Here is a 20,701-nt window from a genome sequence, read left to right as displayed (position 1 = left end):
TGCTTATGTTTCAAGTAAGCGTGCTATAGGAGCTTCAAAAGGTAAGCTCTTGGTTTAGGAAGATGTTCCTCTGTGTTGTTTCATCAAGGTCTAAAAGGATCATGGTTGCAATATCTGTTTGTTTGTCTATTGGATTCTGTTAGATACTTACTGTAGTTGTATTCATATAGGTGAGACATGTGATTGGATATCTGAGATAACATGATAAATTAATAGGCTTATATGATGTATCCTATGCTATATGTATCTGACCTTACATGCAGGAAGTGAACTCACGGGTGGAAACTACTCCATAAACCCAGAGTTTACGAGATTTATTTATCACCCCACGTTATACAGATATATTTCAGGTACTTCAGCTGCAAGAGAATCTTCACAAGGTAAGAGGGTGGCGTAGGGATAGAGATCCCATATATGCTGGAGAGATGATTGGATATGCTAGGAGGATGACTGTACATATAGTTTTGGCATAATGTATGCTCATGCACTTGTATAGTTTTTATTGTTTTGAGAGGCATGTGTAACCTTAGGTTATGATGTTATGTAGTATCTGTATATATATGATGACGTTGTTGGCACGGAGCCATTTTTAGTACACCGTGTTGGACATTTTGAGATATATATAGATAGTCTAGACTTTTCTATATTTCAGGTACAAGATAATTTTGGAAATTAATCCCTGGTTAAGTTCAGTTTACAGCTGTCATGTTGTCCGTTAGACACTGTTCGGAATGGTACAAGATATCATACCTGGATAGTATTTTCACTGTCAAATATGGTTACCGAAAAATAATTAGGAGTTCTGTGCAGGTATGAGATTGTATAGATAATAACAATTATTATTATTATTATAATAACAACAATTTGGAAAACAAAATACGCATGGCAATACGTAAAGATTATTAATAGAAAAAGTTAATTCACTTAGTTACGTGGATAATGGTAATACTTTTATAGGTTAAGTCTTCCGCTTAAGCATTTAATTATGCGGCGTTTCTGTACCATATTCTTGTTAACTAACCGGTCGCGAACGAGGTGTTATTGGACGGGCCTTATTTTAGTGGAACTAGTTGTTATAGATCCGTAAATTGGTTCTAAAATGCTACGCTTTTGTAATTTCTTATTTAAATAATAATATTTAAAGTTTTTTGCCAATGTTAATCTTTGTGAATTGAAGGTCTTTGGTTGTTATCTGTGACTCTCCTTGCTTTCATTTTTAGATTTTTTTTTATCTTTTAAATAATGTTATTTGATTCCTTTATAGAGAGAGAACATTGAGTATTTGTATCAATTATTATTATTTAGTGGTAGTGGAGATTTGGGTGGACTCTGATAAAGGTTTCGTGATTTTTTCTCCCATGGATTGTTCATGTTAATAGTCTTGTATGAAAATTATTTTTGTTGTTCTTAATTTGTTTCCTAAGTTGTTCACTTCAATTTGCATTTGATTTATTTGTTTGACCCAAACAGAGTGTTATAATAACCTTGGTTTGTAATTATGGGTGTTTGTTGTGTAAATTAAAATGGAAGATGGGTCAAGCATCATAGTCAAACTCAATGGATCAAATTAGTTGATTTGGAAACATATGATGGAGGATTATTTATTCTGCAAAGACTTGTATGAACTTATTGAGGGTAATGCAAAACAACCACCAGAGATGTCAGATAAAAATAAAATAAATTGAATAAAAAAATAATTGGCACAATTAGACATTAGTTGGATATTAATGTTTTTCCTCATGTTGCAAACGAGACATCGATTGAAGAACTTTGAAAAAAGTTGGCAACTCTCTATGAAAAGAAAACAGTAAGGAACAAAGCATTCTTGATGAGAAAGCTTATAAACTTGAAGTGAAAGGATAATATCACTATCAGTGAACACTTGAATGAGTATCAAAGTATAGTGAATCAATTGACCATAATGAAGTAACACTTGAAGATGAATTGCAAGTTTTATTGTTGACGAGCTATTTACCAGGTTCTTGGGAGACCTTAGTGGTATCTATTAGTAATTCCACTTCAGAGGTTAAATGATCAATGAGTATGGTTACTAGTGCACTATTGAATAAAGAGATTAGAAGAAAGTCTATGGGTTCAAATGATGCACAAGAACTTGTCACAGAGAACAAGGGAAGGAGTAAGAAGAAATTTTATAAAAGTCGTGAGTCTCTGACCAAGGCAAGAGTCGTGAAAAGTCATAAAATAAATCAAAACCCAGGAGAGTAAAATGTTTCCATTATGACATAAAAGGGCATATGAAGAGAAATTGTCAGAATTTAGAAAAGAGAACAAAATGATAGGTAGCAGCTACAGAAAAATGATGATACGAACACTATTGTTTTAGCTTTTGATGAGACATCGTTAGTTCGTGTTGGCGAAGACCATTATTTGCTCATGTCAGATAACCAAGTTTAGGGTGTGCATGACAACTATTCTGTTCCATGCCACTGTTTCTGAAAAGAAACAATTCTTTTCTATTTCTGTGCCTTGGAACAGTTTTTGAGAAAATAAATGTGTTTGATAACATGTTCTATTTTTATTCTGAGAATGAGAATTGTGTTTGATAACACAACAAATAATATAATAAAAAATAATTCCTGTTAAGCACAAAAAAATTCGGATCATCGCTTTCCTTTCCATATGGAGTGGTGGTGGTGGCGGTGGTGGCAGTGGCGTGGTGATGGTATGGTGGTGGTGGTTGGTGGCAGCGGTGGTGGTAGCGGTAGCGATGTTGGTGACGGCAGTGGCTGCGACGATAGTGGTGGTGGCAGTGGCGATGGTGTGGTGATGGTAGGGGTGGTGGTGGTGACGATATTGGATGCGGCGATGGTAATGGTGGTTGTGACAGTGGTGGTAGTGGTGGCAGTGACAGTGGTGGTAGTCATGACGGTGTCATGTGTAACACCCCGTAGTACTCCGGTTGTTAACATACATGATATTTAACATTCACAGCGGAAGACTTTATTTGAAAAGGAATAAAGCATCTTATAAAAATACGAGTAAACTTTTTCCAAAACATTTTATAAAAATATTTCTAAAAACGTTCACGTGAGATACTGCGAAAGCGTAAATCTAAACATAAATCTAGTAATTAATCCCATGAGCCAGTATTAGTGGCCATTGACCCTCAAGATATGACATCAAGTGTCATTCCTGACGGAGTCTCACGGACAGCATAACAACTGTATTTTGGATAACTTGGAACCTGGTCCCACACATACAGTTAACCTGATAAATATAATAATTTAAACAGACAGCTTGCAAGTCCCACACGGACTGCAATTCCCTCAATGGGTCAATACAAACAAGAAGGATCCATGCCCAAAATTACTAAATGCATACATCAAGTCTATATTAATTCAAATTATAAAAACATCAATAATTAATCCATAGCTCTAAGGATACAATCATGAGCCTAAATAAACACATACAATAATCTCCATAAAATAAATTCAGCATGTTAACAAGTCTACATGCTAACATCAAATCTAAACATAATATAAAATCATCAGCTGCATCATCATCTACTCCAATGCGGGGGCCTTGCCCCTAGAAGCATCACCACTACTCTGGGTACCTGAAATGATGTCCCCAAACGGGGTGAGATAACAACATCTCAGTAAGCTCAAGGTTCATAAAGGATCCTCTAATCCCCTGAGCCCACTTCCTGCATGACAAGTCAGATATAAAGCATATAATACAAACATACAGCAAAAACATAGCATTATCATATAATCCTTGTGTAACCCCAGGGTCAAAGTCATAGACGGTTACACATGTGTGACTTCCAGGGTCAAGCCATAGACAGTCAACATAACCTCAGTATGAAATAGCTCCCAGAGTCAAGTCATAGGCAACCTACATACCATGATCACTGGCCAGGATCCTCATAACATATATCATCAGTGCATCATCATAACATCAAGATCATATAACATCTATATGAATGTGAATGAATGCACATATACAATATACCACATACTTTCATACAATACAACCATAATGTCCACCATCATGGTGGGGCCACAAGAGAGAGGAGCAACCAGAACCAGGAGCTTACCTCAGGGAGCTTAGCACAAGCCCACACTCTAATAGTATACGTATGCTCCAACAAAATCCTCAAGTGTACGGTTCTCTAGGCACACCTAGAGTAGGAACCATTCACATCATTAATTACATATTAATTAATCAAGTCATATCCACGACTTAATCATTTAATGATTTCACTTTTCATACTCATATGCCAATAATATGCCCATTACAAGTCTAGACCAATTATTACATCATTACGTATTTTAGTGCATTATAACAAGCCACCTAAATCTTCAATTAATTACATAACTTAGAATCACATGCAAGGCTCACTTACGTAACTTAGATTATTTTCAACTCATCCAAGCCATATTTATGATTATTATAAGTTACTAAGGGTTCCCCTAAGCCCACTTAGCTTAAATATCACTTTTACGGTTTTCTCATAACTGTACATGCTTCTGTTTTCTAGTCACTGAGCGCAACTTACTTGTTATAAAATTCTCATCTTTTAGTATCTTAATATAGACTCAATTAAATTTCTAACAAGGTATCACATGCCTCATTTGGAGTTTCCTAGCTCCGGTTATCACCATTTGAAGTTGGACAAGCAAAGCTGTTTGCCAACTCCGAACAGAGCCCTAAACATCCTTTACCATTACTGCGATTCTGGAAAATATACTAAACCAATTTCTCTCAAATTTTTATGTAGACAACTAGACACCTTTATCTTTAATTAGACATATTATTAGCCTAATTTGAGTAATTAAAGAGGGAGAAACAATTCGTGGAAGTTGCAGCCATGTACAGCGCCCCTGCACATGGCCTCCCTGTGTAGTCCTCACTCAAACGAACATACAGAATGGAATACATCTTCAATTGATACCAAATTTTGACACCACATAGCTAACATCTCAAGATTTAATTTGATATAAGTAACAGACCTATATGACCTATGTGGAGGGAGATATGCTCTCCCCAATTTTGCCTAAAAAACTGGTTACTTAGCCTTAAATGTGTTTAAGATTTAATTAATCAATTATGCTTAATCCACCTCACTTGGTCCCTCCATTAGTGTCCTAATTAATTCTTAGAACCATTTTAAGACATCAAACCCTAATATATATCCATATGGCTGAATTGCATAGTCATAAGATTAAGGTTTTTACTTGTCTTTTTAACACACTTTCATGGTTTAAGTAAGTCCTTTATTAATTTTAACCCTAAACCCTAATATTAATGAAGAGGGCCGAATCAAAGCATGGAGTTTTTAAGGTTCTTAGTTCATCCACATCAAGAACAACTCACACACAAGCCAAATGTGACACTTTTTCTTACAAGTCTTCATCTTTCTTGAGTTTTAAACCTCTACCACACATTTAACCATCAAGACCCTATTTTTAATAATTTACAACATCATTATCAACATATAATCATTATAGACGAAATGGAAAGTGGGAGGAAGAAAGGTTTGGATTCATCTTTTCCATGGATTCAAGCCTTACCTCTCCAAGATGGCTCTTTTAGATCAAGATCCAACCTTTACTTACCAAAAATGCTTCTTTTTCACCAAGAAACCACCTTCATGAAATATTCAAGGATTTAGAACTAAGAACATGAATTTAAAAGAAAAAAGGTAGGGTTTTTCAAGAAGAAAATGTAAGGAACTTACACTAGACTCAAGAAAACAAGCACCAAGGAGTGTTCTTCAAAGAGAACTCCAAATAACATATCCATGGCATGAAGAAGCTCCAAAATTACTGCTGTATGGGAAGGTTTCCACCACAAAATTTTGGCTTTTCAAAATAAAAATAGGATATTATTGAAGAGGATGATGAGGGAAATAACTTTGGTGAAGAGTGTTTTGGATTTTAATGAAGTTTAGGTGGTGGGATCTTAGAGAGAAGGTGGAGAAAATTTGAAAACCTCCAAGGTAGAGAGAGTGAAGTGGGCTGCTGATGGGAAGGGAAGGGAAAGAGTCTTCTTATATTTTTAGGATTTTCGTCATGTCATTAAGTGACTTTCTGTCATTTAATGACACCCGGTGTAATTTTTCTCTGAACGGTTATCAAATTTCTACCCTGAAACACCCAAGACTCTAACTTTAACATTTTTGGTCTAATTATGACTTGTTAGGCATATATTGGTCTTTATTTCCATTTTCTTATCTTTTCCCCGTTCCGGGATTCTACCGGATGCTGCTACAACAGTACAAAATATCCGGCAGAAGTGACTTTTGAAAAATACCCCAATATGGGTATCAATCTTCATCAAATCATATCCTAACCTCATTCAGGATGTTTATGTCGTTAGATTAGCTCTCTAAATATAATTTTCTAATTTGGAGCTATTCTACTGACTGTTATTACGTCAGCAGTCAAAATTAACAGATGAAAATTCATCTGAGCATAATACCCTCAATATGGGTATCAAAATTCTTAGAATTTCTTTCTCATTCTATTTATGACTATAAGGTCCTCATGATTACCCTCAAACTTAAGATCACATAATTAGGGTCATTATATCATGGTGGTAGTGATGGTGGCGGTGGTGGTAATGGGTGGAGGTCATGGTGATGGTGGTGGTGGTGGTGACGACGGCGGTGACAATGGTGGCGGTGATCATGTCAGGATGATGGTGATAGTGGTAGTAATGATGGTAGTGGTGAAAAGTGATTGAGAGAGACAAATGTTTCTCATTGTGCTTGGGAATAAAAAAGCAGAAATTTTTTAATTCTTTTTTTTTGTTTTTCAGCACAAAAGTTAAACCGGTTCATCCCAGAAATTAAAAAATATACCAGTTTTTCCAAACGAGTCTCCTATCCATTTTTATTCCCAGGAACAGAAATTTAAAAAAAAAACTCATTCCGAGAATATTGTCATACACACCCTTAGTGACTGATTGATATATATATATATATATATATATATATATATATATATATATATATATATATATATATATATATGAGCTTCTTATCATGCTACTGTCAGTGAGGATTCCTTCATTATGTATAGGGGTGTGTATAGTTCAATTCAGTGTTTTCTTTGCCGAACTAAACTAAACTGGAAAAAACAATTTTGTTCGGTGAACTAGTTTTCAGAAGTGGTTATGAACAAATTCAAACTGATTTTTAAAACCAGTTCTAAATCCAAATAAAAAGATTAAGAAAAAAGGATGAAAAATAAATATAAATGATACTAAATTTACTTCTAAAAAAAGCAATAAACAATTAAAAATAAAAAAGTAAAGTAAAGTAAATATACATATAAATAAGAAAAAAATACATAAGAGAAAAAAATAAAAGACAAGAAAAAAAAATTAAAAATTAAATAAATAAAGTAATAAAAATATTAATAACATACTAAATAAATAAGAGTATAAAGAGAGAGAAAAAGAGGGAAAAGAGAAATAAAAGAAGAGAAGAGAAGATAAAAAATAAAAAAAAAAAGATCGATTCATGAATTCATTTTTAAAAACTAATTTTTTAGGTGAAGTGCAGTTCAGTTTCTTTTAGTTCTTTGGCATACCCTAATAATTGATTTTTGAACTAATTTAAACCCAAACGGAAAGTATGAAAATATTAAGGAAGCTCACCAAAGGACTTTTACTGATTACTTTATGTCTGTTGGAGTTTATACAACACATGTTAAACAGAATTAAATACAACCTAGAATAGTTCTTCACATAGTTGACAGCCTCTCTTTCTTCAAATGCAGGATGCTCTTTTCTTTCTCTCTCTCTCCCTCTTTTTTTACTTTGAATAAGATAGGCTTAGGGCTTTAAAAGAAAAAAGAAGCTATACAACAAATTTTAAAACCAGCTTTTAGAATTTATTTAATTTGGATCATATTCGTAACATTGCAGCCAAAAATTACCTGATAGAAATTTTCATAGCACCGTCGCATTTTATTCATACTTTTTACCATTGTTTCTTTCTTTTTCTTTTGGTAGTTAATGGAGTATTTCTTCACTCATTGAACGTAACACTTCACTTGAGCTCTTTATTTCTTTTCTTTTTATAGCTCTTTGTTTCTTTTTCTTTTTTAATGGTGGTTTCTTTTCTTCTTCTTTTTAATTTGACCAGAGGATTCTGTTGAAAACTTGTTTGTTATTATCTCGAACCCATAATTAGTTTTTCAAAATAGCAAGCGGAACACGAATCCTGAAATTGAAATGCATTTACTTTCTGAACCACACAATACAATTGTAATTTAATATTATTTTAATTTATAATTATCAAATCGCAATATTTCTTAAATTAGTTCGTAAATCTTGTTGGTAATAAAGCGCAGGAAAGTAACGAATGTTAAGTGAAATATCTCTATCCTGTTGAAAAAAAAATGGTGGGACCATTGTTTTTAAAAAATAATAAAAAATAAAAATAAATTTAACACATATAGTTCCATGTATCAGTAGGAAAAAGCTCTTATCGTAAGAATCCGTCTATCCCAAAATTTGGTGATTAGTTATCCTGTCTTGAAGCGGGGTCAAAAGAGCAACCTTATTGAGTTTTCACTACCGTTTGTATTAAGTAGCATACGTGTATTAACATAAATAAGGGGGTGAATCAAAAAAAAGTGGATGGTTAGAAACACCAAGATACACAAAGGATTAGTAATGCAGATTTTGTAAATAATGCAAAAGAGCATTTACACGTAAATCTTATTGGTAATAAAGCGCAGGAAAGTAACGAATGTTAACAACCAAACTAGAAACTTATTTCTATTGATTCTAAGGACATAAAGCACAACATCTTTGAGGACATCGTGAACAGCCCACAACGGCTTGTGTCCCTGCTCGAGGAAAATGATGGAATTAAAATCATGAGTTTTACATATCACATTTTATTTAAGCGCAACATTATCACTATATCATTGAGAAATTTATCGAGTCGCCAAAATTGAAGCATCTATGCTCAAGGAAAACAGTATCAAACTAAATCAAACCAGGAATTCTACTGAAGCTAGTCTTTTTCACTGAACAAAAAAAAAAAGACGCTGCCAGAAAAGGAACAGTGAAAAGGTATAAATTCAAAAACACATCTCTAGAAAATAAAATTAAAGAATGAGATTCAGGGCCAAAACATGAGAACAACTGTTCACGATCTGACCTAGGCCTAAAACATGAAGTAGCTGCCTTATGTGGCAGCACTCTCAAGCTAAAAGTCTACAGAAACTATAAGAAGAAAATGCCCTACAGTTCAAGGAAGAATGGGGGAAATGGAGAAAATTGAAGAAATAAAGCAAAGAGAGAACATAAAATTAGACAAGGCATTACAAGTCATGTGCACTGCACAAAAGGCGGCCCACTAGTTGCCTCAGGCAGCTGCTTGGATCAGCCCATTGGATCTAAAGCCACGACCCCTTCCACGATATCCCCCCCTGCCACGGCCACGACCTACAACAAAATTTAATAGCATTTAGTAAAAATAAAAAAGCTTATCTTCTCCTATGTTACAATTTTGTCCATCATTAAGTAAACTTCCTAAGGTCTGGTCCGTGATCACACGGCAGTAACTTAATACCAATAAGATTATTTGTCAGAGACTCAATCATAAGTACTCAATTTCAGTTTATCCATAGAGTATGAACAAAAATGACTATCAAACACATCACAATGACAATAGGTTTTAAAAAAACAGCCAATAGCAAAGCTTAAATATAGTGTTTAAGTATTGGGGGAAAAATCTCAAGATGGTGAAAGGCACAAATACAATATTCGATGTGAAACAAAATAAAGATGGTACGGTAAGAGCCATAAGACACTGATATGATACCCACTTAAGGTCAATTTAGGAAAAGCAATTGGGCTGAGTCAGGAATGAGTCAGTTAGGATGGAATATTCATAAATTGTGCCATTGGACAATTAGTCAATTACTAACAGAATGGGGAGAAAATATGCTAGGCAGTGTGGGCAACGTGAAGACTATGTGGCTGTTATAAAAGAAAGTGGTATTTGGAGAGGAATCATCTTTGGGAAGTATTGGGATCCTTTTGGATATTGGGAGAGACCCCTAAGCCTCTCGAATTCCTCAGGAATATCTTTGATTTCTTTTATCTTTATGCGTTGGTTCTTCATTACTTGTAATCTGTCTCTGTTTGTATTACAATCATATGTAATGGTACTTTTTCAGGGTTTTTAATGCAAGACTCATATTGTTCTCTTCTTAATTCTCATATTTTCCTTGGTTGATTCCTATTAGTTGTATCAGAGCTCCTGACATTGGACAATTAGTCAATTACTAACAGAATGGGGAGAAAATGTGCTAGGCAGTGTGGGCAACGTGAAGACTATGTGGCTGTTATAAAAGAAAGTGGTATTTGGAGAGGAATCATCTTTGGGAAGTATTGGGATCCTTTTGGATATTGGGAGAGACCCCTAAGCCTCTCGAATTCCTCAGGAATATCTTTGATTTCTTTTATCTTTATGCGTTGGTTCTTCATTACTTGTAATCTGTCTCTGTTTGTATTACAATCATATGTAATGGTACTTTTTCAGGGTTTTTAATGCAAGACTCATATTGTTCTCTTCTTAATTCTCATATTTTCCTTGGTTGATTCCTATTAGTTGTATCAGAGCTCCTGACCCAGGAGCATTGAAACTAGGAAAGAAAAAAAGAAGAAAAAAAAGAAGAAAAAGAAAGAATGGAAGAAAAGTGAGAGGCAACTAGAAAACAAATTTGTAGAGTGGAAGAAAAGAAAGAGGCAAATTGAAGAAATCATAGGGATAATCAGACTCCTTGATGAACTTCTTCAGAAGACCAAAAGTCACTCTAGAGGACGGTCACATACAAGAAGGATGGAGAACGAGTCGATCAAACCTCAGGCGAAGGACAAAATTGTGGTTGTAAATAAGCCCACAAATGCAATATGCACAAAAAAAATACAATTAAGGAAAAGAGGATGTTCAATGTTCACTAGAAACCATGGATAAGGAGCAGCAGCAAAATCCCAAAGAAGAGACACCCGAGAAAGAACATGAACAAAGGCGTAAGCAGAAACAGCTTCAGCGAAAGCAGGCGACAGATATGGGGAAAGAGACCATAGAAGAGAAGGCTCTAGGTGTGCAAGAACCACTAACACCATCTCCACCAGCAGTGGTCGTTGATGCAACACCGTCACCAGGTTTGTCAGATTTGATTTTATCTATGAGGATGGAAGATTCTGCGCACTGCAATTAAAAAAGAAAATGGCCACAAGCGTGTAAAGAATCGAAAAAGGAGAAGCGAAATAGGTATGGATTGGGAAGAGACCCACAACGCAACAATAAACATGGAGGAAGATTACGAATGCGTGAAGGAGAAGAAGGGAAACGAATCGGATCTAGGTTGAAATTGGGTCAAGTTATAGACCCGGTCCAAATTAATGGCAGGGTATTTCCGACCAAATTAAAAGGGAATGGCATCTCTGGTTATATAGGGATTGGGCTTGTAAGTCCTTGAAAATGCCTGAGTTAAGTGAGATAAAAAAATATCGTCACTGTTTAAGCATGTTGGATTGGACCATCCAAGAACATGGAAATGCAAGCAGGCCCATTGAGTTAATCAGAGACCCATCAGTCCATTCTTCTTCCAAATTGCAAACCCTCATCTTGATTTATGTTGGAGACAGCTGCAGGAAACGACGTGGGGCACGAATTATGCCTACTCCAGGTGGGGAATTGCTGCCACCGCTATTAAATGGTGGTCGGAGGAACCGTTAGGATGCATGGAGGTGCGACTAAGGGGTGGTCAGTTATTCGAAGGGGTTTTCCATGTTGGGATCGAAGGTGAGTTGGAGTCCATGATCACACCAAAGTAGTGCATTTGGTAAGCAAGCTAAATAACCCTCTTTATCTTGTCCATAGTCGATCAAAGGTAAGGCAAGGTAAGCAACAGTATGGAGACTCCATGGTTATGCCTGAACGAAAGTAGATATGGGTTTATCGTGATATTTTGGAGACTAAAAATAAGGTTGATGAGAAAACAGAAAACTTAATTAGTTACAACTTTCTTTCTCTTGATCATGATAGTGAAAATCAAGCAGTAAATAGACTTATTGAGATCCAAGCTTCTATATTTACTCCAGGTAATAGAAGGGGTCTCCTTCTTGGTTGGTTGCCAGGCTGATGCTGAATTCTTTTACTTGTTTGTTGAGAAGGTAGATGTATCTAAGTGGAACAAATGGGCTATGAGTATGGTTGCTGACTTGTTTTCTAGGAAAATTGAAGAAAAGGTACGGGATCCAATTTGAGTATGGATACAATTCAAACAGTGAGATCCAAGAGGAGGGTTTTTTTTTGGATAACCTGCACCTTGAGGACAAGGTGCTTAAAAAAAGGGGGGGAGAGGGGGAGTATTGATACAATACCCCATTAAGGTCAATTTAGAAAAAGCAATTGGGCTAAGTCAGCAATGAGGCAGTTAGGATGGAATATTCATAAATTGTGCCATTGGATAATTACTAACAGAATGGGGAGAAAATGTGCTAGGCAGCGTGGGCAGCATGAAGACTATGTGGCTGTTACAAAAGAAAGTGGTGCTGGGAGAGGAATCATCTTTGGGAAGAATTGGGATCCTTTTGGATATTGGGAGAGATCCCTGAGCCTCTCGAATTGCTCAAGAATATCTTTGATTTCTTTTATCTTTATGTGTTGGTTCTTCATTACTTGTAATCTGTCTCTGTTTGTATTACAGTCATATGTAATGGTACTTTTTTCAGGGTTGTTAATGCAAGACTCATACTGTTCTCTTCTTAATTCTTATATTTTCCTTGGTTGATTCCTATCAAACACAACCATCTTATCTTAACCACTTTCAGAATATTGTGGAAAAAACTGAGCGCCCAATACTGGTAGCCAACGCACATGTGCATCTACCGCACAGTTTTAATAAAAAGAAAACAATAGGAAACAAGTACCATGGCCTAGAGATAAATCCTGGTTATATCCTCCATCTTGCTGCATATCAACATGGGGCCCGTTGTATCCTCCCCTTCCACGACCACGGAAGCCACGTCCTCTTCCTCTACCCCCCCTGCCCCTAGCATTTCCCCCATTTTGTTCCCAACCACCATCCTCGTATTCAGCTGAAATAAAACCATTCCCTGACAGAAAATACAACAGCCATATCAAAAAATAGCATCACCATTGGGTCAGATGCCTTAAAAGTATTATTTTAAAAAAAAAAATTATGATAAGATGCCTTGTCAAAACTTAAGGTGATAACAAGGCTTGTGGACATCATAAGTTATAAACCTATTAAAAAATCAATTCAATAATTGAAGATCTACAAACATTCACATTTCTGAACAGCCCTATGAGAAAATTTCCTCAAAAGTGATCACCATAACTTCAATGGCATTAGTTTAACATTAAAAGTGTAACATGAAGATGAGGAAACTATCTAATGGAGTAATGGACTCAATTAAAGGACTCCATCAATCACAGTTAATTTATCCTAGAGACAACGAATGCCTGATAAGCATAACATGCATCATAGTAATGAAACAATGCACACATGTACCTCTGACCTTTCCCCTGCCTCGACCACCACGACCCCGAACATGGCCATTAGGTGAACCCTCTGTAAAAACACAAAAGTTAAAACTGATAGAAATTATTCATGGGTGGAGAGAAAGAGCAACAATTGTTACGTGTACTGATGGGCCTATAATAAATAATCCAAGCCCGTTAGTATTTTAGAATTAGTATATATAGAAGTTTAGGGTGATGTTTCTGTTATGCATGTATTCAAAATTGTTTAGTGGGGAAATTGAGAGATCTCAAGGGAACTCTTGAGCCTAGGTATTTGGTTTGAGGGGGAGTTGAGGTTTTCTTGGGGTTTATTTTCTGCGTTTAATATTGTGTTAGTGTATGTAAAAAGAGGCTATGCCTCCATTGTTAACGAATTCAGTATTGTATTTTTCTGGTTCCATCAATTTGGTATCAGAGCGCGTCCGATCTAAGGGGTGTTTCTGACCAGATCTGATATATAAAAAAAAAAATATCCAAGATCTGATAGAAAAAAAAAAAGAAAAAAGGAAAAAGAAATCGAGCAACAAATCCAGATCTGATACAATGGTTCCAACATTTTATGGAGAGGGAGACGATGCTTGGGGATGGCAAATTGATATGGAACAACATTTTCAAGAAAAGCAAATAAATGAAGAAGATGAACAATTGGAAGAAACTCTGAGTGGGCTTAGAGGATGCGCGCTCTACTGGTATAGGTGTTGGAATTGTCTCAATCCTAATGCAAAATTGTGGGATTTCACCAGAGCATTTATAAATAAATATCTACCTGAGATTTATGTGGTAGACAAAGAAGAAAAAGAAGCAGCAGTGGAGGAAGAAACGCAAGAAGAAGGAGAAAGAGCAGATCTAAGCTCAGGAAAAGAAGCCGCAGATACCAGATCAGAAAAAATAGAAGAAATAGAAGATGAAGAAGAAGTAACCAAAGGAGCAGAAGACAAAATCAACCAAAAAGAAGTAGATTCAGCGATTGCAGAAAAAGAAGAGGAAACAGAGGTTGAAAAAGAAGAAAACGAAGGAGCGGAAGAGGGTGGAAACGAAGAAGAAGCAGATCGAAAATCAGATGAAGACGACGACGCCCAAGCTGAAAACGCAAGAGAACGATATAAAGGTAACAACGCAGAAGCTATGGCAGATTTGGGAAGAACGAAGTTGTGGGTGTAAGTGGCAGAGAAATGTGAAGAAAAGGATGTGTCTACAGAAAAGGAAGAAGTTCGGGATGGAAGGAGTGTCCATGCTCTGACAGACCTTGGGAAGACAATGACACTGGCTCAAACAATCGAAGAAAGGGAATTGGTGAGGGAGAAGATGGTGTTGACGAAGAGAGTCACGTGGGGGCTTGGGCATGGTAAGGGGCTGCATTCAGGCAAAACTTTGCCTAAAAGGGCCACTAATTATTCAGAAACCAGGCCCGATAACAATAATGTGGATGAACGCAGTGGGCCAGCGAGAAATGGATCAAGAATAACAGCCCAAACAGGAGGGCAAAGTGGGATTGCTGGATCAAAATTGCGAGTTGGGTTTAATGATATTACACTTGGGTCCAGCTCAGTAAGGAAAAATAAGAGAGTTGGGCCTCTCTTATGGCCCAATGAAATAAATCCTACACATAAGCTGGTTTCAACTAAAGGAAGTGAGGGGCAGGGGTCAGTGCAAGGCACTGTCATGGGTAACTTTGCAGACGGGGATGAGCGTGGAACGAGCTTCAGGCAGCTGTCGCCGGAGGAGATAAACGAAGAACGGCGAAGGAACCTCTGCTTGAGGTTCGAGGGACCTTTTTTGCTTAACCATGGCTGCCAAAATCCATCCTTGCAAGCGATGTTGTTGGAAAATGGAGACCCGTTATCTGAAGATGCTGAAATGGCAACATTCGGAGAAGGGAACGTTGAACGCGAAGAGAAATCAGTCCAACTCATTATCCACAGTATGGTGGGACTTACCTCAAATCGTTCACGAAAGCTAATGTGGTCAAGAGGCTTTAAACAATGGGATCCGAGTGGGTGTTTTCTCCCATCACCCATCCTCTTTTCTCACCTTGGGGACAAGGTGAGTTTGGAGGGGGAGTATTAATGGGGTTATAATAAATAATCCAAGCCCATTAGTATTTTAGAATTAGTATATATAGAAGTTTAGGGTGATGTTTCTGTTATGCATGTATTCAAAATTGTTTAGTGGGGAAATTGAGAGATCTCTAGGGAACTCTTGAGCCTAGGTATTTGGTTTGAGTGGGAGTTGAGGTTTCTTGGGGTTTATTTTCTGCATTTAATATTGTGTTAGTGTATGTAAAAAGAGGCTATGCCTCCATTGTTAATGAATTCAATATTGTATTTTTCTGGTTCCATCATGTACCTACCTCCATAATCAAAATCTGTAGAAGCCTTCACCTGATCAGCGGGTAACGGAGACTGATACCTAAAAAGACACAATAAATTAAAGAGTCCCTAACAAATCCTCATTGTTCATAATAATATACAATTTACATAAATATTGATGCCTAAAATTTTGGAACCAGCTAAAGAAGTGCTATAATCAGTCTATATACTCTAGAAGTGCATATAATCAGTCCATCTTGCCTAAGCCAAAGTTCCCTTTATTTTCTCCATTTGAGTTTATCTTCCACAATTACCCTGTTCTATTATCATCATATAATTATCCAAGATTTTCACATCATTATTTAATTTGATATAATATTCAATGCATACTAATATAAAAGGAGGGATCTTAGTGAGGGAACTGAAAAACAAGAAGATTGTGTTTAGGAAGATATAATATCTGTCTATTTCATATCACAACCTTCTTACATTTTTCATTTATAAAACTTTAGCAACATAAATGGAATACCCACTTTCTTCTCCAAATGGTAAGGGAAAGCATCATTTGGATGTACTGTAATCAAAGTAATAAACCTTCCATTTGAGAGAAATTGTAGAATAGTGAGCATTGGTTCAGAATTCCTTCCAATTTAAACAAAATATTCACCAACATCTCTGATTTCACAGCATTCTCAACACTAATATACTATAATAGATAGTATGAATATATAATATATTATATATGACAACTTATATCAGTGCTATGAAAACAATACTTTGAATATTCAATTTAAAAGCTAAAACCACTCTGCATACTCCATGTCTGTCAAACAAAACTAGGTATCACCATAGTAATGCACCTCCAATATATTGTTTTGCATATAACCACCACAACTCCATCTTGTAAGTCAGAATTTATGACAATTTTGTGAGATGACATCAGAAAGAAAGAACACCAACTTACCCCACAGATGATGTATCAAGTTCATTTATAGAAAGGGTTATGGTTATTATTGACACATGCCTTTTTGTCTCCAAACTGCAAGGATGAGTAAAAAATAAAATGTGAGAATTAAGCACCAGCTGACAACTAATTGAAATGTTAAACACTTTAATCATTTAGTTTTAAAATTCCATTATTCTGAAACGGCTTTTACGGAAGAAGGCCCTCCTCTAGGGGCTCCCAAGTATCAGTGATGTCAGTGGATCCAATTGCTGTATTCTGGTGGAGACCGACAATTCTCCTCTGCATTATCACCACCAAAGAAAAACACATGAAATGAAATCCTCATCAGAATGAATCAAAGTACCTAGATTATGTGTCAGCTAAATGAACCTTGATCAACTCCACAATTGTTACGGTTTTGTTGATAGCTCTTCCCATTGCTTTGAAAACAATTTCATTGGAACCTTTTTCCTGTGAAGAAATAAGCAAGATAAAATGAGCTTACAGATAGCACAGAAAATCGAGAATCTTTATCTTAATTCAGAATTCAGGAAAAAAAGAAAAAAACTTTGCGACTAAAACTTTCCACTACTTCATACAGATTAGCACAGAAAATTGAGAATCTTTATCTTAATTCAAAATTCAGGAAATAAAAAAACAAAAGAAAAAAACTTTGCGACTCAAACTTTTGGTTTCTTTGCCGAACCGAACTGAATTGGAAAAAACAATTCAATTCTTAGAAGTGAATTATTTTATTAGTTTAGTGTAGTTCAATTCTGAACTGATTCATAACCAGTTCAGTTCAGTTTAGAACCAGTTCTAAATTGATTTTTAAAATCAATTTTGAATCCAAATAAAAATAACAAAAAGATTGAAGGAAAAATATAAAAAAATATATATAAATGATACTGAAAATTTAAAAAAAATAAATAAATATTTAAAAATAAAAATAAATAAGAAATAAAAATACATAAGAGAAAAGAGATAAAAATAGAATAAAAAAGAGTAAACACCATTTTTAGTCCCTGTCAATATCTACGAAGTCCTTTTTAGTCCCTGGCAATAAAAAAGGACCAAATTGGTCCCTGCAATTACAAAAAAAGGGCCATGTTAGTCCTTATGTCAACTCCCAACTATGTAGAGTGGCCCTTTTCTTGTACTTTCAGGGACCAATTTGGTCCTTTTTTATTGCTAGGGACTGAAAAGGACTTCGTAGATATTGCCAGGGACTAAAAAGGGTGTTTACTCAATAAAAAACTAAGTAAATAAAGAAATAAAAATAATGAAAAAGAAGAAGACAATAAATAAATAAATAAGAAAAGAGAAATACAGGGGGAAAAGGAAAAATAAATGAAAAGAAGAGGAAAAAAACTGGTTCGATTCATAAATAGGTTTTCGGTTCAAGAACTAGTTTTTAAAAATAGTTTAGTTCAAGAACTGATTTTTAAAAATTAATTTTTTAAGTGAAGCATTTTTTGTGATTTTTTAGCACACCCCTAAAATTGATTTTTGAACCAGTTTTGAAACCATATGAAAAGTATGAAAATATTGAAGAAAAAAAATATATAAATATAAATAATACCACAAATTTGAAAAAAAAGAAGAAGCAATAAACAATTAATAAGAAAATTAAAATAAAGTAAAAATAAGAGAAAAATAAAAGAAAAGAAAAATAAAAATAAATAACTAAAGAAATAAAGTAATAAAAATAAAGATAAAAGAATGAACAAAATAAATAAGCAAGAAAAATAGAGAGAAAAAATATATAAAAAATAAGAGCAAAAAAAAAAAAGCAATTCAGTTCATGGTTTTCTAAACCAATTCGGTTTTTAAACTAGTTTTAAAAACCAGTTCGGTTCATAAACCAATTCAGTTCAAGAACTGATTTTTAAAAAGTAGTTCAGTTCAAGAACTAGTTTTTAAAAACCAGTTTTTTTTTTTAAGTTCAGTTCACAGTTCAGTTTTTTGGTTCTTTAGGACACCCCTACACTCCTCCCCTTCAGGTATTTCATTTTGTAAACAGCAGCACATGATTGGGAGAAAAAAAACCACTATTCAATTAAAACATAACATATTTTGGGAGAACGGGAAAAGAAGAAGGGAGCTGTCACATTCTTTAGATTATATTTACAGGATCTAACCTTCACATTAATCATAAGTATATTTGTCATAATAAAGTTACTAGTTACCTTTCTGGACCCGGTTTTAAATTTAAAAGAAAAAGTACAAACAATGTAGGGTAAGGTAAGCTACCTACCACACAATCCCTTCCTATTCCCTCCACAATCCAAAACATACAAATTTCCACATAACATAACCAAATATAGAGCAAAAAAAAGAGAGGTCTAGATCATGTTCAGAGTTTCAGCCCGTAAGTAGAATAATTAACATACCACAGTTAATAAAACGCAACAAATCAGTTTAAAACATTCTGCAAGTTCGAATTAACGCTTACTCAAAATTTCAAAAATAAATAAATATCCCATAAAACGATACCTGAAGCAAGGTCATGGCGTAAGTAATGTAGTTCCGCATCCTCCCCTGACTAGTAATCCGGATCTCGTTTTCATCGATTGGCGTTTCTGCTCTTGGCTTCTCCACCTTTTGGTACCGATCCATCTACACCAATAAACATCATATAAATACAAAAAAATACCACAAAAACCGAATAAATTCCAGAAAGAGAATTCCACTGGAAGGAGACAAACAAAACAACCAAAATAAAATAAAATAAAATAAAAAAAGAAGAAAATAAAAAGAGAGGTTTGATGAATGAAAACTAGGGCAAGATTCAATCTGCGACTCACCACGATTCGTAAGGATAGAGCTTCCTTTCCCAACAAAAAGAGCGAGCCCTCTTCAACGGCTTGTTTTTTCTATTACGCCCTAACCTCATTTTCGTGATGTGTTACACTTTATATACACACTCTCCAAACTGCCCTAACCAACTCCTTTTCCGAGTCCACTCACCTTGTCACATTACACCTCATGCCCATACTTCCACTCAATGGGCCTCACCTAGGCCCAATTCGTGCATGGGCCACCCAACATGAAACTCTACCCAATAAGTAACTCCGCTGAATATTTCAAGAGGGGGAAAAAATAGTTGCACAAACTCGTCTGAATATTTCAAAGTGTATAACAATGTAAATTTATGCAATCATCCTTATATTTTGATAATAGAGGTAGGATCCTTTGATATCAGTTTGACACCTCATTTAAGAGCTATTAGATAAAAAAAGATCAATTGTGTCACATGTTTACAAATAAGAGTCGTTGATCTTTTTTGATCTAACAGCTCTCAGATGAGGTGTCAAACTTCAAATTTGACACCGGTGTCAAATGATCCTGCCTCTTGATAATAAACACGTGTTTTAGTAAATATAAATAGGGTTTGATGTTTCTTATATGCACACACATAAAAATGTGTAGAGTTTATGTGAGGTCATATGAAGAGAAAAGAGAAGAAAAAAAAATGGATCACACATATTTTTATGTATATATAAAAGATAATTTTATTTCCTATAGTACGAGAGATATTAAATCCATATAAATAACAGGATTCAATTGTTCACACAAGCAGAGACATTCAGATTCATCACTTATTGTTATTCACTTAGAGATAACAAATGTATAGCGAGTCAAATTCGTGTCATGTTAAGATCTGACACTCGAATCAAATTGTCCAATCCAAACATGATCAGTTTTTATCCATTGGTCGAAAATTGAAACTCGTATATAACTTGCTACAGGTCATGTGTCATAAGGTTGATTTACAAAAAATAAAATTTAATTTTTTATAAAAAATTAAAAATAAAAGGGGAAAACCATAAAATATGCAGCTAGATCCGTGACCTCACTGAGCTGCAATGCATTGTGTCAAAATTACCAAAAGTT

General features: G+C 35.1%; 1 protein-coding gene across 2 annotated transcripts; it reads right to left on the bottom strand.

The window, feature by feature from the left end:
- Positions 1-8,693: 8,693 nt before the first annotated feature.
- LOC133295351 (uncharacterized) lies at positions 8,694-19,699 on the bottom strand. Of its 2 annotated transcripts, XM_061494180.1 has the most exons (10): positions 19,612-19,699; positions 19,301-19,423; positions 17,195-17,275; positions 17,016-17,104; positions 16,823-16,897; positions 15,900-15,958; positions 13,539-13,598; positions 12,934-13,119; positions 9,313-9,432; positions 8,694-8,828 (listed from the first exon to the last, which is right to left on the bottom strand). In XM_061494180.1, the coding sequence occupies exons 2-9, from the start codon at positions 19,421-19,423 to the stop codon at positions 9,353-9,355; spliced, it is 753 nt and encodes a 250-aa protein (XP_061350164.1). In that variant the 5' UTR covers positions 19,612-19,699; the 3' UTR covers positions 8,694-8,828; positions 9,313-9,352. The 2 variants fall into 2 exon arrangements, with proteins under 2 accessions (XP_061350164.1, XP_061350162.1); XM_061494178.1 differs by lacking the exon at positions 8,694-8,828 and having other exon boundaries at positions 8,995-9,432.
- Positions 19,700-20,701: the final 1,002 nt, after the last annotated feature.

This window comes from Gastrolobium bilobum, unplaced genomic scaffold, assembly GCF_033153095.1.
Source record: "Gastrolobium bilobum isolate Gb01-03AN ecotype WA unplaced genomic scaffold, APGP_CSIRO_Gbil_v1 utg33857, whole genome shotgun sequence".
In the NCBI taxonomy this organism is placed as follows: domain Eukaryota; kingdom Viridiplantae; phylum Streptophyta; class Magnoliopsida; order Fabales; family Fabaceae; genus Gastrolobium; species Gastrolobium bilobum.
This window is presented reverse-complemented; position numbering and strand designations above follow the sequence as displayed.